General features: G+C 33.5%; 1 protein-coding gene across 1 annotated transcript in view; it reads right to left on the reverse strand.

Moving 5' to 3' along the window:
• The window catches only part of KLHL1 (kelch like family member 1), a 368,376-nt gene extending 346,176 nt beyond the window's left edge, over window positions 1-22,200 (reverse strand). The window contains exon 1 of the mRNA XM_059041531.2: window positions 20,919-22,200. Within this exon, the coding sequence (XP_058897514.1) occupies window positions 20,919-21,421 (503 nt within the window). The 5' untranslated portion in view covers window positions 21,422-22,200. The remainder of the gene's footprint in view (window positions 1-20,918) is intronic.
• Between the last annotated feature and the right edge of the window lie 2,778 nt (window positions 22,201-24,978).

Below are 24,978 nucleotides of genomic sequence, written 5' to 3' on the forward strand. Positions count from 1 at the left end.
GCAGTGGTCTTGCCCAACTAAGATAGTAAGCCCTGCCTGTCTGCAGGTAATACCAGCTGATTGGTCCAGTGTCCAAGTTGGTTGGACGAGTGAAGTTATTTATCTGCCAAAGGGAATGTAATGTGTAAAGTCTGAAAGAGGAGACCATTTACTCAAATGCAGATGCCAACACAAAGATACAAGGAGCACAAAGAATCAGATAAACATGACACTACCAAAGGAAACTAATAAAGCTACAATAATGGGCCTTAAAGAAATGGAGATCTTTGACTGTCTGACAAAGAAATCAGAATAAATATTTTAAAAGGAGTTCAGTAAGTTATAACAGCATATAAATAGACAACTAAACTAAATTAGTAAAGCAGTGTATGAAGAAAATGAGAAATTTAACAAAGATAAAGAAACCATCAAAAAAATAAAAGGGAGAGAACACATCCAAATTCATTTTATGAGGCCAGCACCACCCTGATGGTATAGTGAAAACTGAATATAATGAATAAGAAAAAAATAATCCCTTGGTGAGTTTTTTGGTATCTTTGAATATTTTAATGTCTTTATTTATCAGCTATATTATATATCTATAGTTTTAACTGCTTGGTCATCTTTTCTCACATTTTTTTCAAGGTACAATGTAGCTTCAATGTGAATAGATGACCAGTAGATGGCAATATTGCTTCTTTAAACCCCCCTTATAGGCATTTACCAAATTTTGACACGAATTATATGCATTATTCTTAAAGTAAATATTTAATAAATTAAATTTGTGCAACCTTTCTTAGCTTATTAATTTAAAATATAATTATAATCAAGTTCAATGTATCACATCAAGAACATAGAAAAGAATCATAATCTTCAGGAAACAAATGTAAAAATGTGGTATTTGACTTACCATGCTATTCTCTCTGATCTTACAAAGGCATTTACACATATAAACATGCATGTGGGGATGTTTTGTTTAATATATTGTGATCATATCTCACACATTATTTTTACACACATCTTACACAATTTTTTACAAATTGCTCTGTGCACCAAATACTAGTTTTTTCCAAGACATTCTAAATTTATTTATTTATTCTTTTGCAATTTCTTTATATTTTACATGACATATTTTGACATACATTTACATGATATATTTTATATACAAATACAATACAAAAAGATTTGTTGTCATTCTTCTATCAATAATCAAGTGAGGGATATGGGTCTTCCTTAACTTCTAGTGCTTTTATTTCTGAAGGATATATTCTCAAAATTTGTATTACTGAAAAAAAGGCTTTTATGTTTTTGTCACCAATAAATATTGTCCCATTTCTCCCTACCCCCCAAAAAAATTAAAGCAAATTACATTCCCACCAGCAATAAAATATTTCTAATTATTTCTAACCTGAATATCACAAGTATATAAATTTAAGCCATTTACTTGTTTAATAGTGACTTGAGAATTATGATATAATTTCTACTTCAGATATATTTGTTATTTGAAAAAGATTAACCTATTTCATCATAAAGTTTCCATATTATAATTTCAAGGAATTGTAGTTTGTAATTTCAAGTGCAGCATCCATGTTTCCTTCAAAATTTTTAACTGCCAAAGTTTCTCTATCTAAAGAAAGCAAAACCCCAAATAATTGCCAGTTTACTTTCATATGCTAAATTAAATGTATCTGCACTTTTTAATAAAATATAATATTAAAAAAGAGTTGTTATATTTAACATCATACTGTTAAGATAATTGTAGTCAATAAGAAATAATAAGAAGGATGCTTCTTGAGATTGTGTCAATTATTGATTTTTCAGAAGTGATTGTATTACTTTGACATCCTTATGTATATAAGTTGTTGATATTGCATCAGCTCACTCTGGTACACTTCTCTTTGTGCTGATTCCTGGACCAATGCAATTCTCCCACCTCGTAGAATATTGGATAAAGCTGTGTGAAATATAAGCTACTCAGAACTTCATTTTTTATAAAGAATGTAGGAATTATTTTTATTCATAAAAACTCAACCTAGATATAGAGTTTTTATTCATTGAATTCAACATAGAAAATTATAGGCCTGAGTGTGAATATTGAAAAACTTTTGAAGTAGTTTTAAATTCCTGGAAGCCCAAGCATTTGGTATTATCTCTTTGGTTCCAATAGCTTTTCTCTCAAATGAAATAATGTGTTGGGTATTTCAGAAGCATTGTATCCTTTGGAGAAGTTATTTACTGCCTCAAATTAATAAATTAAAAAAGAAACATATTTTAGTATTTGTACATTTATATATGACCATTTATAAATTTTATTTTATATTATATATGGCCATATATATTTATATATAAATGTACTAATTTATATATAAATGTATAAATTAGTTAATTTATATACATATTATATATATTAAGTTATATACATTTATATGTAAATGTATAAATTAGTTAATTTATCTATAAATAAGTTTATATATAAATTTTACATGTAATGTATATACCCATAAATTTATCAATAAATTAAATTGCAATATTAATGTTTCACAAAAAAATTATTGATATATATATAGACTCAAGTGAGTTGTTTCCATTAATATACTGCATACTGATTTTCTTATGTCCTCTATTCATTGACAACATTGAGATCCCTCAAATCCAACTTTTTCCTGGACATATTCAGCCTTTCATAGATGATTCATCAAGCAATGTAGCTCCTGCCTTGAATTCCACATCTTCATCCAAGTTACTAACTTATTCTCATGGCCACGTATTTCATGTTGTCACTATCTAGGTCTATGCTTCATGTGAAATCTGAAGTTCCAACATATTCTTCAACTAGAATTTTCTAAATTTTAGTTCCTATAATTCCTTTACCTCACTACAACTCTTCCAAAAGGACTAAAAAATAATTAAAATATTTATGTCAGCTACTTATTGGACTCAGATTGTACAAAACAAAAATTATTTTCTTCTCGCTAGTCTCCTGCATTGTCCACTTCATAGAACAACAAAAAAATTCATTCATTTGCCCACCCAGAATTGTAGGAATCTTCTTGCCTCTCTCTCTTTTACAATTAAAACTTCAATTAATGGACAATTGTGACATTTTATTTTCCATGTGCTTTCTTTTCCTTCTAACCCCTTTCTTAGTAATAGTTCCTCAGTAGAACTATTGTTTTAGCCTTTTAAGATGGCTATCTATTTTTAGTTTCATCCACCTTTTCTCTAATCCATCTTACATACTGTAATAGAAAAATTTTCTAAACTTTGAATCTCATCAGCTAGATTAATTGCTTCAAAGTTAAATCTAAAGTTTTTAATATAATCTAGAAGAATTCTGGTTGTCTGGTCATGGTCTATAGCTCTGGCCAGATCACCTGACCAGTCTACTCAGAAATAGTCATACTAATTTACCTGATATTTTTTCTTCTAATTAACAATTTTACACACTGATGCTGGTCTGAACTTACATTAAAACCTTTTTGAAGCTTTCTTTTTCTGTACCTTTAAAAATCCTTTTTAATATATATATTTAGTATAGCACTAGTTGAATTTCTATAATTACTTATCTGTTAATTTTTTTATTACTAGTTTTTACTTTGTGGAAAAAAAGTTTTCTATATGTCTTTGCATATCAAGAAGCTGGCATATCTTCTGGAAGAGAATAACTAATTCAAAATAGTCTTCATTGAGTGAGAGACTATTTATTTCTTATTAAGGTACATTTGGCTCAGAGTATATACCTTAAGTGCTCAAAATAGAGATTAATTTATATCTTAAGGGCAGCCTAATTCACACTGCTGCTAGGGGTCAAGCTGAGTCAACTATAGGTTAAGATCCATTGTCTTATGGAAGAGAGGCTAGATTACTTTATAATGTATTTCTTGCCCTCTCTAATCATATTACAATGAAAAGATGAGATAAGCAGCAATTTAAGTGACAATGGTGACATTTTCCAATAGTTTACTCTAGAACTTAAGTTTTCAAATGCCGAATCCACTTTTCTTCCCACTGTAACATGAAACTGTGGGTGCCAACATATTAGAATAAGGCAAACACTATTAATTAAGATAAATACATGCTGTACAAAATTATCACTATTTAGAGAGCATACATATTTTCAGTGTGTAGCATTATAAAGGCCACATTTTTTTCTGGAGTTCACTCATGAATAAGAATCCAAATGTTTACCATACTTGGAGAAAATTTGGTATGAGGCAAATAAAATAATGTGAAAATATAGGAGTAAGAACAGATACAAGTGAGTCTTCAAATTTAGTTAAGATTTCAAATAGATGTGTCAATTTTAAGAAAGAAAAAATTACATTCAGAAATAATTTTAAACTACCCATGACATTTTTCACAGAACTAGAACAAATAATCCTAAAATTGATATGGAACCATAAAAGACCCAGAATTGCCAAAGCAATCCTGAGGAAAAAGAACAAAGCAGAAGGCATAACCTCCTAGACTTCAGACATTACTACAAAGCTACAGTAATCAAAATGGTATGGTATTGGCACAAAAACAGACATATGAATCAATGGAACAGAATAAAAAGCCCAGAAATAAACCCACACGCCTGTGGTCAATTACTTTTTGAAAAAGAAGGCAAGAATATACAATGGTAAAAAGACAGTTTTCATCAAGTGGTGTCAGAAAAGTTGCACAGCTGCATGTAAATCAATGAAGTTAGAACACACCCTCACACTATACACAAAAATAAACTTGAAATAGCTTAAAGACTTAAACATAAGACATGATACCATAAAAGAAAACATGGAAGAGAACACATAAGAGATCATGAGCAAAATATTCTCTGAAATTGTACTGTTGTATTAGGTCAGTGTCCAAGGCAATAGAAATAAAACCAAAAATAAACAAATGGGACTTAATCAAAATTAAAGTGCACAGCAAAGGAAACCATAAATGAAACAAAAAGACAACTTACAGACTGGGAGAAAATATTTGCAAATGATGCAACTGACAAGGGCTTAATTTTCAAAATATACAAACACACCACTCAACAACAACAACAAAAAGTCCAATTGAAGAATGGGCAGAAGATCTAAATAGATATTTCTCCAAAAAAAGAAATACAGATGGCCAAAAGACATGTGAAAATATGCTTAACATCACTAATTATTAGAGAAATGCAAATCAAAATTACAATGATGTATCACCTCACACCAGTCTGAATGGCTCTGATTAAAAAGTATACAAATAACAAATGCTGGAGACAGAGTGGAGAAAAGAGAACACTTGTACACTGTTGGTGGGAATGTAACTTGTTGTAGCCACTATGGAAAACAGTATGGAGCTTCCCAACAAAACTAAAAATAGAGCTACCATATGATCCAGCAATCACACTGTTGGGCATATATCCAGACAAACTCATAATTCAAAAAGATACATGCACCCTTATGTTCACAGCAGCACCATTCACAATAGCCAAGACATGGAAACAACCTAGATGTCCATTGAGAGAGGAATCAATAAAGGTGTGTTAGATATATACAATGGAATATTACTCGGCCATAAAAAAGAATGAAATAATGTCATTTACAGCAGTATGGGATGTAACTAGAGATTATCATACTAAGTGAAGTAAGTCAGAAAGAGAAAGACAAATATCGTATGATACCATTTATATGTGGAATCTAAAATATGACACAAATGGAACTATCTATGAGACAGAAACAGACTCACAGACATAGAGAACAGACTTGTGGTTACCAAGGGGGAAATGGGTAAGGGGGAATTTGGGGTTAGCACATGCAAACTATTATATGTAGAATGGATAAACAACAAGGTCCTACTCTATAACACAGGGAACTAAATTCAATATCCTGTGATAAATCATAATGAAAAGAATATAAATAAGAATATATATATATATGTGTGTGTGTGCATGTGTGTGTGTATAAGTGAATCACTTTGCTGTAGAGCAGAAGTTGGCACAACATTGTAAATCAACTATACTTCAATTTAAGAAAAAGAAATAATTTTAAGTTGTGCTCTTTGATAGGCTCTTTAATAATACAAATTTAATTTTACAATTGAAAGAGTATTCTTCTAATAAGAAATCAATTTAAAAGTCACAGGCCATTATTAAGGAGAATAATTACAGGTAAATATTTTATATACGTTAGGACAAGAAATAAAGTGAAGAATGAGCTCTCTTTTCTCTGTGGGAGAATATGTTTAGTGGTGCTTCCAAGCCATCTGGTAAAATACAAGGAAGAATCAGAGGTGAGGACAGCATAGCATTTCCTTTCTGTGTCCTTCAGGTAAAGCTATGAATTGTACTGCTGCTCCTCTAGTATTAACAATGGAGATGATTCCCACTGTCTCAAGATAAAAGTCCTTGTGGTCACACAGCAAGAATTTCTGAGCTTTCTTTGCAGAAACGCTGTATAAAACTATTCATGTTTCTCATCTGCTGCTAAGAAGACAGCAAAAAACTTAATGTGAATATTTCATTATCATGTTTTGCAAGACAAATATCAATAGTTAATTCCTTGAACCATGTATCAAATTCAAGAAGTGTGTTACTCCAATACATGATTCAAGGCAAATTAGAAGAAAATTTCTATTTCAAATATGAATAATCAACACAATGGATGTTTATCTGACTTATAGTACTTAAATGTTAAAAAGAAGTATACCATGCAGTTGAGTTTCTTTGACTAATCATAACATATTTTTTCATTCAATCATAAGTGTTCAATGACCAGTTGTTTATTCCTTTTTTATGGCATAAAGTATTACTCAATATGGCTATTGTAAAAAGATTTTATCTATTTCCCATTAATCTATATATTGTGACCTTGATAGCACACTATTTTGATTAAAGTTGCTTCATAATACATCTGGAATCAGGAAGTGTTAGTACTCAAATTTCTTAGCTTTTTTCAAAGTTGTTTTGTTTTTTTCTAGTTCCTTTGAATTTTTTAATGGATTTTAGAATGAGTCTGTCAATTTGTACAAAAAAAAAAAAAAGCATGCAGAGATTTTCTTGGGGGATGTGTACTATCTATGGATTAATTGGGGAAGAACTGACATCTCAATAATAGTAAGTTTTCTGATCCATGAACATAATATATCTTTCCATTATTTAGATCTTTAATTACTATCAGCCTGATTTTATTGTTTTGAGCTTATGAGTTTTTCACATCTTTTGTCATAGGTATTCATAAGTATTTCATACTTTATTGATGTTACTATGAAATACATTATTTTTGTAATTTCAATTACTAATTGTTCCTTGATGGTATATAGAAATACAATTGAATATTTTATATTGATTCTATATCCTGCATCATGAAAAACTCTATCTTTTTTATAGATTCCATAATTTTTTCTAATAAACAATTCTGTCTGCAAACAAAAACCATATTGTTTATTTCTATATAGATGATCAATTCCTGTACAAATGAAAACTTTTCTTTCTCCTTTCCAATAGAGATGCCTTTTATTTCTTTTTGTTTTTTCTACTGAACTGACTAGCATCTCCAATACCATGTTGAACAAAAGTGGTGAGAGAAGACATCCTTATTTTGTTCCAGATCTTAGAGGAAACACATTTAATCTTTCAACATTATGATGTTGGCTCTAGGTTTTTTATAGGTTCTCTCTATCAGATTTATATTCTTTTCTCTGAGATATGCTTTATCTAATACTGATACATCCATTCAGCTTTCTTTTGTTTAGTCTTAGCATGCTATGTATCTTTTCCATCTTTTTCTTTTTAACCTTTTTGTAATATTTAAAGTATTTATTGTAAGCAAAATATACTTGAGTCTGGCTTTTTATACAATTTGGTAATCTTTGTCTTTAAATTATGGATGTAGAGAGCTGTTACTTTAATATAATTCTTGATATAGTAAGGTTTCAGATTATAATTGTGCTGTGCATTTCCTGTTTGTCCCATCTTTGTTCCCGTTTTCTTTTTTTTAGATTAATTGAATAATTTTTATGAGAGCATTTAATTTTTGTTGGATTACTAGCTACTGATCATTGTTTTGTTAATTTAGTGGTTGCTTTAGAATTTCTAACATATGTCTGAGACTACCTTCAAATGATATACCACTTCACATTTAGTGTAAGAACCTTGAAAAACGATACTTTCATTTCTTCCCTTGAGTCTTAATGCTGTAGGAGTCATGTGTATATCTTATGCATGTGGTAAAAACCTCAAATTATAGTGTTTTTTGTTTGTTTGTTTAACCACCATCTGTCTTCCAAATGTTCCAGGTTTATATAATCAAGAATAACTTTAAATGTTTACACATGTAGTTACCATTTCAGGTGGTTTTCATTCCTTTCTGCCAACTGGTGTCATTTTCCTTGTGCCTAAAGGACTTTAACATTTCTTATAGAGCATGTCTCCTGATGATGAGTTGATGCAACTATTCTATGCCAGAAAAAAAATTGTAATATCACTCTCACTTTGAAAAACATTTTGAGTATATATAGAACTTCATATAGGCAGGGATTTTTTTATAGTACTCAAAAGATGTTCCACCTATCACTTGCATCATTTTCAATGAAAAATGTTCCATTATTCTTATTTTTATCCCTCTCTGCATAACATGTGTTTTCTCTGGAAGCTCTGATATTTTTTTCTATTTATCATTCATTTTGAGAATTTGAGTAAAATGTGACTTATGGTAGTTTTCATGTTTCTTGTGTTTAGAATTCATTAAGATTATTGAATCTATGGGTTTATACTTTTCATAAAATTTGAAACCTTTCTGCCATCATTTCCTCTTTAATTTAATTTAATTTTTATACAGCAGGTTCTTATTAGTTATCTATTTTGTACATATGAGTGTATATATGTCCATTCTAATCTCCCAATTCATACCACCACCACCACCCCTCACCCCACTTCCCCCATCGGTATCCATATGTTTGTTCTCTACCTCTGTGTCTATATTTCTGCTGCAAACTGATTCATCTGTACCATTTTTCTAGATTCCACATATATGAGTTAGTATACAATATTTGTTTTTCTCTTTCTGACTTACTCCACTCATCATGACAGTCTCTAGGTCCATCCATGTCTCTACAAATGACCTAAATTCGTTTCTTTTTATGGCTGAGAAACATTCCATTGTATATATGTACCACACCTTCTTTATCCATTTGTCTGTCGATGGGAATTTGGATGCCTGCATGATCTGGCTATTGTAAATAGTGCTGCAGTGAACGTTGGGGGGCATGTGTCTTTTTGAATTATGGTTTTCTCTGGGTATATGCCCACTAGTGGGATTGCTGGGTCATATGGTAATTCTATTTCTAGTTTCTTAAGGAAACTCCATACTGTTCTCCATTGTGGTTCTATCAATTTACATTCCCACCAACAGTGCAGGAAGGTTCCCTTTTCTCTACATCATCTCCAGCATTTGTTGTTTGTAGATTTTCTGATGATGCCCATTCTAACTGGTGTGAGATGATACCTCATTGAAGTTTTGATTTGCATTTCTCTAATATTAGTGATGTTAAGCATCTTTTCATGTGCCTCTTGGCCATCTGTATATCTTCTTTGGAGAAATGTCTATTTAGGTCTTTGGCCCATTTTTTGATTCGGTTGTTTGTTTTTTAATATTGAGCTGCATGAGTGGTTTATATATTTGGAGATTAACCCTTTGTCTGTTGATTCACTTGCAAATATTTTCTCCCACTCTGAGTGTTGTCTTTTCATCTTGTTTATAGTTTCCTTTGCTGTGCAAAAGCTTTTAAGTTTCTATAGGTCCTATTTGTTTATTTTTGTTTTTATTTCCATTACTCTATGAGGTGGATCTAAAAAGATCCTGCTGTGATTTAGGTCAAAGAGTGTTCTTATGTTTTCCTTGAAGAGTTTTATAGTGTGTGGTCGTAGCTTTAGGTCTTTAATCCATTTTGCATTTATTTTTGTGTATGGTGTTAGGGAGTGTTCTAATTTCATTCTTTTACAGATAGCTGTCCAGTTTTCCCAGCACCACTTATTGAAAAGACTGTCTTTTCTCCAATGTATATCCTTGCCTCTTTTATCATATATTAGTTACCATATGTGTGTGGGTTTATCTCTAGGCTTTCTGTCCAGTTCCATTGATCCATATTTCTTTTTGTGTGCCAGTACCATATTGTCTTGATTACTGTAGCTATGTAGTGTAATCTAAAGTCAGGGGGTCTGATTCCTCCAGCTCTGTTTCTTTTTTTTTTTTTTTTCCATCAAGATTGCTTGGCTTCTGGGGTCTTTTGTGTCTCCATACAAATTTTAAGATTTTTTTGTTCTAGTTCTGCAAAATATGCCATTGGTGATTTGATAGGGATTGCACTGAATCTGTAGACTGCTTTGGCTAGTAGAGTCATTTTCACAATATTGACTTTTCCAATCCAAGACCATGCTATATCTCTCCATCTGTTTGTGTCATCTTTGATTTATTTCATCAGTGTTTTATAGTTTTATAGTTTTCTGAGTACAGGCCTTTTACCTCCTTAGGTAGGTTTATTCCTAGGTATTTTATTCTTTGCTTCAATGGTGAATGGGATTGTTTGATTAATTTCTCCTTCTGATATTTCATTGTTAGTGTATAGGAATGCAAGAGATTTCTGTGCATTAATTTTGTGTCCTGCAATTTTACCAAATTCATTGATTAGCTCTAGTAATTTTCTGGTGGCATCCTTAGGATTCTCTCTGTATAATATCATGTCATCTGCAAACAGTGACAGTTTTACTTCTTCTTTTACAATTTGTATTCCTTTTATTTCTTTTTCTTCTCTTATTGCAGTGGCTAGGACTTCCACAGCTATGTTGAATAAGAATGGTGAGAGTGGACATCCTTGTCTTGTTCCTGATCTTAGAGGAAATAGTTTCAGTTTTTCACCATTGAGAATGAGGTTTGCTGAGGGTTTATTGTATATGGTCTTTATTATGTTGAGGTAGGTTCCCTCTATGCCCACTTCTGGAGATTTTTCATCATAAATGGATGTAGAATTTTGTCTAAAGCTTTTTCTGCATCTATTGAGATTATCATATGGTTTTTATCCTTCAGTTTGTTAATATGGTTTATCACATTTATTGATTTGTATATATTGAAGGATCCTTTCATCTGCCGGATAAATACCACTTGATCATGGTGTATGATCCTTTTAATGTGTTGTTGGATTCTGTTTGTTAGTATTGTGTTGAGGATTTTTGTATCTATATTCATCAGTGATATTCTTTGTAATTTTCTTTTTTTGTAGTATATTTGTCTGGTTTTGATATCAGGGAGATGGTGGCCTGATAGAATGAGTTTGGGAGTGTTCCTTCCTCTGTAAGTTTCTGGAAGAGTTTGAAAAGGATGGGTGGTAGCTCTTCTCTAAATGTTTGATAGAATTCACCTGTGAAGCCATCTGGTCCTGGACTTCTGTTTTTTGGATGATTTTTAATCACAGTTTCAATTTCAGTGTTTGTGCTTGGTCTGTTCATATTTTCTATTTCATCCTGGTTCAGTCTTGGAAGGTTGTACTTTTCTAAGAATTAGTCCATTTCCTACAAGTTGTCCATTTTATTGGCATAGAGTTGCTTGCAGTAGTCTCTTATGATGCTTTGTATATCAACGGTATCCGCTGTAACTTCTCCTTTTTTGTTTCTAATTTTATTGACTTGAGTCCTCTCCCTTTTTCTTTATGTGTCTGGCTAAATGTTTATCAATTTTGTTTATCTTCTCAAAGAACCAGCTTTAAATTTTATTGATCTTTGCCATTGTTTTCTTCATATCTTTTTCATTTATTTCTGCCCTGATCTTTATGATTTCTTTCCTTCTACTAACTTTGTATTTTGTTTGTTCTTCTTACTCTAGTTCCTTTAGGTGTAAGGTTAGATTGTTAATTTGAGATTTTTCTTGTTTCTTGAGGTCAGATTGTATTGCTATAAACTTCCCTCTTAAAACTGCTTTTGTTCCATTCCATAGGTTTTGGATCATTGTGTTTACATTGTCATGTGCCTCTAGGTATTTTTTTTTATTTCTTTAGTGATCTCTTGGTTATTTAGTAACATATTATTTAGCCTCCATGTGTTTGTAATTTTTACTAATTTTTCCCCTGTAATTTATTTCTAATATCATAGCATTGTGGTCAGAAAAGATGCTTGATATGATTTCAATTTTCTTAAATTTACCAAGGCTTGATTGGTGACTCAAGATGTGATCTATCCTGTAGAATGTTTCATGTGCACTTGAGAGGAAAGTGTAATCTGCTGGTTTTGGATGCAATGTCCTATAAATATCAATTAAATCTATCTGGTCTATTGTGTCATTTAAATCTTGTGTTTCTTTATTAACTTTCTGTCTGAATGATCTGTCCATTGGTGTAAGTGAGGTGTTAAAGTCCCCCACTATTACTGTGTTACTGTTGATTTCCTCTTTTATAGCTGTTAGCAGGTACCTGATGTATTGAGGTGCTCCTATGTTGGGTGCAAGTATATTTACAATTGTTCTATCTTCTTCTTGGATTGATCCCTTGATCATTATGTAGTGTCCTCTTTGTCTCCTGTAATAATCTTTATTTTAAGGTCTATTTTATCTGATATGAGAATTGCTACTCCAGCTTTCTTTTGATTTGAATTTGTGTGGAATAACTTTTTCCATCCCCTCACTTGCAGTCTGTATGTGTCCCTAGGTCTGAAGTAGGTCTCCTGTAGACAGCATATATATGGGTCTTGTTTTTGTATCCATTCAGAGAGCCTGGGTCTTTTGGTTAGAGCATTTAATCCATTCACATTTAAGGTGATTATCAATATGTATGTTTCTATTACCATTTTCCTAATTGTTTTGGGTTTGTTTTGTAGGTCCTTTTCTCCTTTTGTGTTTTCCACTTAGAGAAGTTCCTTTAGTCTTTGTTGTAGAGCTGGTTTGGTAGTGCTGAATTCTCTGAGCTTTTGCTTGTCTGTAAAGCTTTTGATTTCTCCATCTAATCTGAATGAGATCCTTGCTGGGTAGAGTAATCTTGGTTATCGGTTCTTCTTTTTCATCACTTTAAATATATCATGTCACTCCCTTCTGGCTTGTAGAGTTTCTGCTGAGAAATCAGCTGTTAACCTTATGAGAGTTATCTTGTATGTTATTTGTTGTTTTTCCCTTGTTGCTTTTAATAATTTTTCTTTTTCTTTAATTTTTGTCAATTTGATTACTATGTGTCTCAGCATTTTTCTTCTTGGGTTTATCCCGCCTGGGACTCTGCACTTCCTGGACTTAGGTAGCAATTTCCTTTCCCATGTTAGGGAAGTTTTTGACTATAATCTCTTCAAATATTTTCTCATGTCCTTTCTCTCTCTTCTCCTTCTGGGACCCTGATAATGTGAATGGTGTTGCATTTAATGTTGTCCCAGTGGTCTCTTAGGCTGTCTTCATTTGTTTTCATTCTTTTTTCTTTATTCTGTTCTGCAGCAGTGAATTCCACCTTTCTGTTTTCCAGGTCAGTTATCCATCCTTCTGCCTCAGTTATTCTGCTATTGATTCCTTCTAATGTATTTTTCTTTTCAGTTATTGTATTATTCATCTCTGTTTGTTTGTTCTGTAATTATTCTAGGCCTTTGTTAAACATTTATTGCATCTTCTCGATCTTTGTCTCCATTCTTTTTCTGAGGTCCTGGATCATCTTCTCTAGCATTAGTCTGAATTCTTTTTCTGGATGGTTACCTATCTCCACTTCATTTAATTGCTTTTCTGGGGTTTATCTTGTTCCTTCATCTGGTACATAGTCCTTTGCCTTTTCATTTTGTCTATCATTCTGTGAATGTGGTTTTTGTTCCACAGGCTGCAGGATTGTAGTTCTTCTTGCTTCTGCTGTCTGGCCTCTGGTGGATGAATCTATCTAAGAGGCTTGTGCAAGCTTCCTAATTGGAGGGATTGGTGGTGGGTAGGGCTGGATGTTGCTCTGGTGGGCCAAGCTCAGTATAATCAGAATCTACTAAAGAAGTAAACCAAACCAAATCACATACTTTATTGTAGGTACAAAGAGATTTTGTCATTCACCTCTTGAAGAACTATAAAAGAGTTGTATTGTATTCTTCCTTCCTTTGTAGTATAAACTCTCACAATTTTCTGATCCCATTTTTAAGTTTTTCTATCATATTTCAGCAAGATAAAAATGCTTATTTACATGGCTAAACATCTAGCAATATCAGTAAGAAAAAAGGAGTCCAAATGATCTACTGGGATACAGTGTCACAAACAAGTATGATAGGAAATTAAATGAATGATTTTCTATGAGAAATTATCAGAGTTGGACTAAGGCTGCCTAAGGGATGGGGAAAGCTGAATTTAGAATTAACATCAACTGATTCTACTCTTTACTATTATTCATGTCCCTCAGATCACTTTAAAGTACCATTTCTGTGACATGATCTTTAGCCAAAATGATCTGTCTCATTGGCTTACCATTCAAAATGACTTTTTCTTGGGATCCTAAAATCATAGTACACATTCTCTCTGGTTAAGTTAAATTTTGTTATCCTTTCATAAGTACTTAGATCAATCTGTTTTCAAGTCCTGACCAGAAAAGTCAGCAAAGGTAGTTAGCATCAAACCTATATGGTTCAATAGATTTTTTTTTTTAAATCTATACTTGACTTATAAGATTTTGAAATATTTAATTCTGCTCAGGTTATCTGTGTTTATAGAGGATGTTTTCTTCAAAGTTTTGAATAACTTTATCTTAAATGCAGAAAGGCAAATTAATTATTATCTGGTCTAAACTAATATGTAAATTCCAGAGAATTTGTTATTACAGCTACTACAAAAATATCTACAGTTATTTTGGATGTTAAAATAAATCAAAAGAGTCTCATTACTATGAGACTCTGTTTAAAATGTTGTCATTTTCATGTTCAGAAACTTGATATAAATCTAAAATACCCTGCAGATCTAAGTTTTCTGTAAACTCTATAAGAGCTCTTGGTCAAAAACAATGAAATTTGAATTAACATATACTTGTTAGAAGCATATCATCCTCCAGATACACAAATTATCTTTTGAGACTTAGGAAAAATAAACCAATGAAATAAATATCTGATCAATAGTATATTCTATATTAACTAAATGTTGGATAAGGAGGATTTCTTTATTATTTTTAAATTATTTAAAATAATACCTTAAAGTGGTTAATGATATAGTTTACAAAGTATTCATTAGTAATTTATCAAAGAAAGCCAGAATATTGTTCTTCAATTAGTGTAGAGGTTTTATTGTTTGTTATAATTAAGAGTTCTATTTATTTCATCTTGCATTTATTGGGTTGGCCAAAAGGTCCATTTGGGCTTTTCCACAAGATGTTACAGAAAAACTAGAATGAACTTCTTGGCCAACCCAATATACTCACATCTTTCTCTCAGATAGCTGTGGAGTTTTGTGTACCTGAAAATCCAACCTAGTGATCTTATTACCTTTTCCTTTATGATCTTCTTAGTTTGCCTGAAGCAAATTTGCTCAGAGAGGAGGGCACCTGGAAATTGTGAACCTCTTTGCAAACAATATATAATATTGGTAAACCCATCCTAAAATAAGTAAAACAAACAAACAAACAAAAAAAAAAAAACCTTTCCCCAAACAAGCTATTGTCTTTTGCTAGTTCTGATTTAAATTTTAATAGGTTGTATAATAACCAAGCCTAGAATAAATTAGCAAGGAAGACATAAAATTGAGTAAAATCACTCTATACACTTTTTCACTAAGAAATTGAAGTCATAGGGAAAATATGAACATTATTTTAATTTAGTGTCCATAGAAGAATAGTTTAAGAATTACTTTCCTGAAGAAATAGTCCTTTGCCATTTTTTAAGTTTTTCTTTTTTCTTTTGACTGAAGCAAGGCTGTTTTCTTTTTATTGTAAACAAATACCACCAACTTCCATGTGATTCTAATGGTATATGCACTCTGTCTGTGACACTTCTCTTCATCAATTGTTCTGAACCTCAGAAGGAGATTTTCTATCATGATGTTCTCTTTTGGATTCCAAATTTAAATAATTTTTCCCTATCTAGGTTATTTCCTCATACTTTTGTTTAATTAAAAAGTAATATGCACTGAATGAACCGTAATTCAGGAAATAACTGAATGTTTTTTAACTTGGGCCAAGTCCTCCTTGACTGAGTCTTCTCAGGCATTGTCCATCACTATCATTTTAAAGAGTCTATTTAATCATTAAGACACAAGCATAATTTCCACCAGGGGAACAAGAGAACTGCTTCAGCATAATCTTGGTTGGAGCCTCTTTTCTTCTGTTCTGTTTGTTTGTTTAAGCAGAGGTAAAGAAAAGTTGTCAAAATCACCTGGAATATGGTGTCAGGAGTCAGAATGCAAGGATTAAAGATCTAGCTGTACTACTCACAATCCTGTGGTTTGGGGCAACTTAATTATCTGTCTATATCTCAGTTTTCTCATAATCATAAAATGATTATGCAATCATTTTAACAAAAGGATCCAAAATTGTACCAGAATCATAGGGCTGTTCTGAATATTAAATTCCACAATATAAATATTCAGCTTGATATCTGGAAGACAGCAAGATTTTAATCAATGTCACTCATTATGATTATGACAAATATGTATTCACTCAGTGGTATTTATTGAGTAACTACATACTCTATAATAGGGATAAAATAATGAGCAAAACAGAAATATCTTGTCCACTGGGTAATTGTAATTGTAAAGACAAACATAAAAGGCAACATGGATATTAATATATGACTACAATAAGAAATTGAAGACAGAGAGCAGTTACTCTAAGAACATAAAATAAGGGGATAAAATAAATTCTAAATTTTTAAAATGATTTTTCCTGGGGGATCAATGAACGCTTCTTTAAGAATGGTACAGAACTTTTATTCAAGACATCTCAATAATGAATAGAAATGAATCCAGAAAAGGGTGGATTGAGGGAAGGAGGACCACTATGTACTAAGGAAGGGAATTAAGTTCGTGAGCGCCCCAAAGGCAGAGAAAAATGGTAAAGAAGAACATTGCCTCTGGAAGATAGGAGAGGATGGTGGGGATGTGATGAGAGAAGGGCCTGTATGGCAGACTAGAGTCAGCTCTTTCAAGGCCTAACTGACCAGGAAATAGATTGTGGTCAGAGTGGTGGAAATGCTTTGAAAAACAAAAGGAGAGCCAGGATATGGGGAAAAAGTTCAGATTTTTCTCTTATAAATTTTCATTGACTCTGGTGTGGAGAAGGGATTATAGGTGGCAAAATCAATGAGGAAAGAGGATGCAGATGGCAGTTGCAGAAGTGAGTTGAAAGATGACAGTATTTTAAAATTAGGTGCATACAATAGAGATGGAGAGATGTGAGGCAGACATAGGGGAGGACATTTTTGAAGGAAAAGTGACAGGGCTTGGTGGAATATTGAAAATCAGGGGAAAGAGGATTCTGGTAAATATGATTCTGGATTTCTGTGTTGCACAACCAAATGCATGGCGAGCTATTCTCTGAGATAGAGAAGAAGAAAATTGAGCAAGAGAGAAGGGAGATTATGAGCTCAGTTTTGTATGTGCTGTGTTTATATTGTATCTGTGATATCTACCAGAAAGGTCAAGTGGATGTGTGAGACCCGAGTTCGTGGGGGAGGGGGGAGAGGGGGTTGTGGGTGTGGGGAGGCAGAGTCTAGGTTTTGAGATGCAGCTCTAAAATACAGTTTATAGGTGGTAACTGAAACCATGGAAATAGATGCTTGCACTCTGTGAGAACTGAGAAAACTAAAAAAGCAAGTAGTTAAATACGACATCTTTTCTCCTACTCACATCACTATAAACTGCAAGAATAGAAATATTTCTCTTTGGTTTCTTAATTTACTACATATAGAATTTTGGACAAAAATATGCATATCAAAAATATATAGTGATCTGAATGGCTAGGAAATGATACACTCTCCAACAATTACATTCAGACAGTAAAGTAGAGAAAATAAATGATTAATAGCATAGAGCAAGAACCTATTACTGTAAGAGTTAGAATTCTTAATTGTGTCATGGTTAAGGTAGTAGAACACTGAGATTTGTTTATGTGTGTCTGGTGGAGTGGAATAAGATAAAGGTTGGGTTTCAGCAGTAAATCTGTTTACTACTGTCTTATTGCTACCTTTATGTTTCAACTCCATGATAATTTGACCTTTCCAGAATTCTGAGATTAAGAGCAGCTTTCTGCTGAGCAAATTCCAGCTGCTGTTTGAACAACAAATAAAACCAACTGAACTACTTATGCTTATCTAAAACAATGTTCTTAACTAGTATGAGACCAAATGAATAAAGAGAAGATCAGAAAATGAAGGAAGAGAAAAAGAGCCAACTCTTTTTTATACGTGAAAATTATTTTAGCATAATGGTCAGAACTGATGAAGCAAAATGCTAAATATCAAATGTGACATCACAGAACGGTGATAGAGTAATGACTCAAGTAATCAAAATGATCATGCAGGTTTATATACTTCATGTGTTCGTTGGTCATTATGAACAATATGTAGATTTCCTGCATGGATTATGATAGAAACCAAAGTAAATCCACATTACTGAATTATTTTATATACTGTTTTCCATTCCATACTTAACTTTGGAAATGCTGTCCTTTCTGGGAAATGAACATTATTCTTACTGCATATTATAATATTATATATTGATAATAGCTTATTACTAAGTTTAGTAGCATGTTGTCAATCAATCATGAGCACAGAACCAGTAGTCTATGAATATTTACCAACATATAAAGTCCATGAGAATACTATCAGTGTTGACCAATTTGTCCAGTGAGAAATTAAAATTTAACTAAAGGATTTAAGCATTAATAAGAACTTTAAAATAAAATTAGACCTGATTTTCAATATTGTACACATGCAAGCCCTCATTGGAAACCTTCATTCCAAAAGTAAATATGATTTGGGGTGGCACGTGTCTTATTTTCAGAATTATTTTCATTTACAACCCTTTGTGTGTAAAAACACTGATGTATATTCAAAAGTAAGGGATTGGAAGTTAAATCTGATGGGTGTTTCATCCCTAACTGAGGCTATTAGTTATTAGTTTTATTTTTTAATTTATTATATTTTCTATTTCCAAATTGTCCAATTTACATGAAAGTCTTCTGAAATTACTCATGCCAAATATGCCTTATTTACTGAAAACTGTATTTTTATAAAGAAATTTTTTTAAATTATTAAACTTTATTAAACATTAATATTCCCAGAAGGTCAGATATTTGAGATGATTTGAAGACTCAAAACTGAAAGAAAAAGACTCAAAACTGAAACTAAAACTGAAACTGAAAAAAAAATGACTCAAGACTGAAAAACAAATCTATTTATTCCCTGAACTGTCTGAGACACAAAACTATCAATTTCAATAAAAGAGTAATTAGTAAATCTTTAACCTAACTGATTTTCTTTTAAATATATAAGGTGAATTGCTAAATGTTTATGAATGATTTCCTAAAACTAAAAAAATTACATTTCCTCAATTAAATGGGGTAAAGCCCAACATATTTTATTTTTTAAAAATATCTAAAACTATAGGTCACTAGTGAATACATAAATCAAATAACTTCATAGTATTAATAGTACCCCAAACTATAACAATTTTGATAAAGTATCTTAATTAATTGAATAATAGATAAATTTATATTTAGATCGCCTATATATGGAAAAAACTTTCTCATACTCGAAAATTAAATTTCTCTGTCTTTAAAATCATGTTACATTATATTATCTTCACATATTAGATTATGTTCAAGGCTCCTAAAATTCAAATTCAAATCCACATAATCAATATAATTGAAAAATTTTAAGGATAATTTTTGTATCTTTAACTTCACATTTGTCAACATAATTGAAGACCACTTATGGTATTGTTTTGCTTTATGTGTTCTTTTTGTGACTTAACTTTATAAAAAGTTGATTCAATCAAGTAAAAGTTTAAACCATTGCTTCTGGTTCTATTTTTATTTTTTTACTGAAAGGTAAATTTTATTAACAGTTTCATTATTATTTTCCTATATTTCTCCTGTATTTCTTCTTCAATAATATATTCTGATATATGAATTTAAATGCAAATCTTTTCGTATCATCACTATATGCCAAAAGTAGTAATGATCTAGTGTAGAATGAATCAATTCTTTGAAAATGTCAAACTCAGAAGGTTATGTGTGCAAAGGTTTTCTATAAGTCTTGAAAGTAGAAGAACTGTACTCAAAGAAGTGTTATATCAGATATAAACAAGAAATAAATGTTGACCTGCTCACTAAGAATACACAGTTCCATACCGAGACAACGGATCAGGATAGAAAAATGCAAAGGGCATTAGCAAGAGTTTAATTCTAAGACTTTAAACAAGGCAACGGTGTACATGAAGTAGGATAAAAAGGGAAGTTAGGATAGAGAATAGAAACACTGTCTTTCATGGGGGAAAAAAAGAGAGAAAATGTTATTGTCTGGTGGCCTACTGTCCACCTCATTACTCCTGGAATATAGATCCAAGCCACAGGGATCCTAGGTAACCTGACAAGTCAGTTTCTAGGCCAGTATATGAGATGCATTTGAATGGTGTTTAAAGGACGTTTCTCCTCACATCAAATAACTGGGAGACTGATGTATGTAATTTAATGACAGAAGATGACAGAAGAATACTACAACCTCAGAAATATGAGAACCACTCTACATGGAGAGTTACCAAAATGCGTATATATTCAATATGTGATTAAGCTGCGAAAACTTGCAGAAAGAAAAGCAATATGCATGAGCCAATAGAAACTAAGGAGGAAACTTTTAATGAGGTTGTAACTTGAGTAATTAAAACCGGGTTGGCATCTCTTAACCAAAATTTTTAACTTGAAACGTTTTAGACTTAGTAACTACCAGAGCGCACGGGGTGGGGGGAAACGAGTGGAAATTGAGGAATGCTTGGATGCCCCATGGGGACTTACTGTACCTGTGTCCACATCCTTCACCTGTTGCCTGGCTCGAGTTGGCCGGTTCCACTTTGAGCTCTTGCAAGACAAGCCCTTTTTCGTGTGGTCCAGGAAAGTCCATGCCTGGCACCTCCTCCTCTTCTAGGGACTCCACGTAGAAGAGAGTCCTCGCCGGCTGGTGGGTGCCCTGCCCGGGCGCCCCTTGCTGCAGCCTCGTGGCCACTGGCAGCAGGGTGCCATTCAGTGAGTTGAAGGAAGAGGAGGAAGAGGACGGGGAGGCAGAAGAAGAAGAGGAGGAAGAAGAGGAAGGCTTCTTCCAGAAAGTGCTCACGCTGCCCTTCTCTTGGCTTTTGAGCAGGCGGCTCTGGCTGGGTCCCCAGTGCTCGAAGCTGCTGCTGCCGTCTTCTTGCAGGCAGCTGCCCCCGGCCGGAGCGCCAGGGGACTGCGACGGGTGGCTGAAGAGTTTCCAGCGGAGTCGCAGGATGTGCTTAACATCAAAATCTTTTCGCCCAGAGCCTGACATGCTTGACGCAAGGAAGGCAAAGGGACTTCAGCGGAGGCAGGAGTAGACGGGTCAGCGGGTAGGGGAGGCCAACGGAGCCCGGGATTGGAGGAGGGGGAGGGAGGCGCCCTCTGCACCCTGGGAACAGACGGGACCAGGCGGCTGCGCGCCCTGCCAGGGGACGAGCGGAGGGCGGACAACAGAGCCGCGGGGCTCAGCTGCGGTCAGATCCGCAGGACCCGCGCGTGATGAGCTCAACGGCCGGGAGCGGAGCAAGGAGCTGGATGCAGAGGGCTGAGGATCCCCGATCTCCTTGCGGGGTCCCCGTGGTTACTGCGCGGGGAGGGACGACCCTGATGCTGGAGATGGGCGAGGGGGAGAGGTCTGCGCGCTCCGAAGCTTCGGAGGCAGCGACAGCTGGATACACCTCCCTGGCATGCACCGGTGGCAGAGCCTCAGTGGAGAAGCTGTCGGCTCTCCTATCCTTGCAGCTTAGAGTTCAGTGCCTGGAGAGCGCAGAGAGAAAGATCCCCAAGTCGCGAAGAAGCGCACCCCGCCTCCGCCTTCTCGGTGCACCTGCGCTCCTGTCACTGGTCTCTCGGAGGATGCTCTGAGAGCTTGCGGGTATCTCTGAGAAAGTCAAATGCCTTCTGCAAGGCGAGAGGGATGGTTTTTATCTAGTCAGTTTGTAAAAGAGAGAGAGAGAAAAAAAAAAATCTATTCCAGAAAATATAGGAAGGCAAAAAGAAAAGCCCGCGCCGGTGAAGCTGCCAAGGTCCTCACAGTACAATTTTCTCTCTGCCTCAGAGCCTCCTCCTCCCGCGTAAGTGACGCAGATGTGCACTGGGGCCTATACGGAGAGATGGAGGGAGGGAGGGAAGGCTTCAATCTTCTTTATGCAAGTGAGTCTGCTGCTCTTATTGTCCCCTTGCGTGGGTCCTGTCACCTTTTTTCATTCTCCTTCCTCACTACATTACTATGTAGCAATAAAAGTAAAGCAAACAGGCAATATGCTTTAGCATCAGTAGACACCAAACATGAATCATGGCAGCGTAAACTTAACAGGCTGCCATCGGTTTGCAGGTTGCAGGTTAATGGCTTGAATTATTTAATAAGCCACATCCTTTAACCTTTAGCCTTAGTTTCTCTGTAGTGAGAAGAAAGAAACGAGGATGTTGGCGTCAAAGTGTGATGATGCCACCATTCTGACAATTACATTGTGATTCTGCCATTAATGCACTCAGGCAGTGCTTCACCCTGGGGGCCAGAGGCACGCAGTAGAAATTTGAAGATGGGCATCTTAGCGCAGGCGACGAGTTTTGCAAAATCAGTGCATTTGTTGCGTCGCCTTAGAATGAAAGCTGTTCTGTAAACCAAGACGTGGAATAAAATAAAAGAAAATTTCAAGGCATAACCTCCAGTACATAAATCATGATATAAAATGTATGGAAGAATGTAGGCAATAAAAGAGTATATCCAAATGCTACTATTCTGCAAAAAGCTCTTGTTTGAAGACGGAAAGATGTGTTTTTCCTTATATTTAGAATGATGAGGATTATGATCCCTTTCTAGCTATGACTACTTAGAAATTTTTCAGCTTTTCCTTTAATGAGCTATTAAAATAAAACCCAGGCACCTTTGCTAAAGCTAAACTGGTGTCAAAGAAATAGTAGTTTCCTTAACTCAACAAGGAATATGGTTGTTTAATGAAATGAAATTCACAGAAATTTATGGAATCCAAAGCTTCAGCAACCCCCAACAGGGCACGGAAATCAAAGATTAAAGTGCAGTTATATTCCTGTTCTGTTACCCCATTGATGAGCAGTAAACTTAAACAGAAACTGAAGCTAAATTTTAAGTCCTTCCTAGACAAATTTGGACATTTTAATAAAACAAGAAATTAAGCACACAAAATCCCTACTTTCAGAGGAAGAAAAAGCACTACTGTGCATTTTAAATATTGATTTATGCCACAACAGCTGGACTGCAATCCCCTGTGCCTTGATTTTTTCTTTCAGTATTCAGTGTTTAAAGAAAAAAAAAGCAAAAAACCCTTTAAAGCAAACAATGGTCACAGGTCATTTTTATCCAAGAACTGAATCAAGTAAGTATTTCCCTTAGGGAAGAAAACAATGTATGAAATTACACATCACAAGCAGGACAGAGAAAACTTTCCATCAGAGGTAATATAGAAATATGATGTGCATATAATTAACTGATTTTTGTAGAAATTGAGGTTTCATGAATTTTCTAAATTGATGTAATTTAACTTAAGTAATATAAAATGTATAATACAAATATATTTATATTTTATAAATATAATATAGCATAAGTGATATGTCTGTTATATCTATAGTTTCTTCCTTAATTAGTACCTATAACGTTAAAAACTGTAATATAAAATTCATTTTTGTTGTTATTCTGAAATTCCATTTTGTATTCCCCTTTTATTTAGCAATTCTCATATGATTATCATACAGTTTAAAAGTTATCTGTTCAAAGGTCAGTAACTTCTATGACCCAAAAGAAATGTAGTATTGAGTTTTAGTATAAAGGAACATGAATTAAAATATTAAGTCACTTTTAACAGATGGTGATTATATATTGATTATATATATATATTTTTAATTTTAGTGCTATATTCTATTATTGAGATGGAAGGAAAGAAGGAAGGAAGGAAAGATGAAGTAATAAGAGAAGGAAGGAGGAAGGAAGGAAAAGAAAAAATAATTTACTAAGATATCATGACTAATATTTACATATTATTAGAAAGCTCCTTGAAAAAATATGCCTTGTCAGGTATTGCACTCATTCATTTTTTTATCCACTACTCAAACTAAAAAATTTTAACTTAGCACTACAACACATTAGATCTAATGCCAAGTAGTAGCAAATATGGAAGAATTAGGTTCCTTGCAGCTGGCTGTAAGAGCTAACAAAGGATGATATTTTAGCCAGTTATAATTTGTAATCTACTTCTGAGTCAATTAAATTATGATTTAAGATAACCAAGAGTATAAGCAACAGGGCATAGACATAATAAATTTCACTTTTTAAGTATTCTAACAATCATATTACACTTCCTTTAAAGATAAAATCAATTCAATTTTTCTAATCCTGTTTAATTAAATTGAACTGTCATTTCAGTCAATTACGGTCTTTCAAATGACCCTAATTGCCATAGTTTCCTGACAAAATCTTATCGAAAAAGATTAATCAGGATCCTGAAAATCCAGAGGATGCTCAAGCGTTTACTACTATACACATATATAAAACTCTTCACATAATTAAATTCAACATGAATGTTAAATATGAAACTGTAGGAACTGAAAGTTCCTACAACTCAAGCATTTAACCAATAAACAAAATTGGATGTGGATCCAAGCATTTTCTTGGTGGAAAATTTTCTCTTTTACAATCGTTTTCTAAACACACTCAATTAGATGTGTGTTTACCCCAGGTAAAGTAAATTGTGATCCTCCTGAATCTTGACAGTACTTCTACAATGTCTAGTAAGTTGCCTATACATAATAATACTCAACAAAAGCATTTGAATGGCTAAGTATTATCCAGTTAGA

The sequence above is a fragment of the Kogia breviceps genome, chromosome 16, assembly GCF_026419965.1.
Source record: "Kogia breviceps isolate mKogBre1 chromosome 16, mKogBre1 haplotype 1, whole genome shotgun sequence".
Taxonomy (NCBI): domain Eukaryota; kingdom Metazoa; phylum Chordata; class Mammalia; order Artiodactyla; family Physeteridae; genus Kogia; species Kogia breviceps.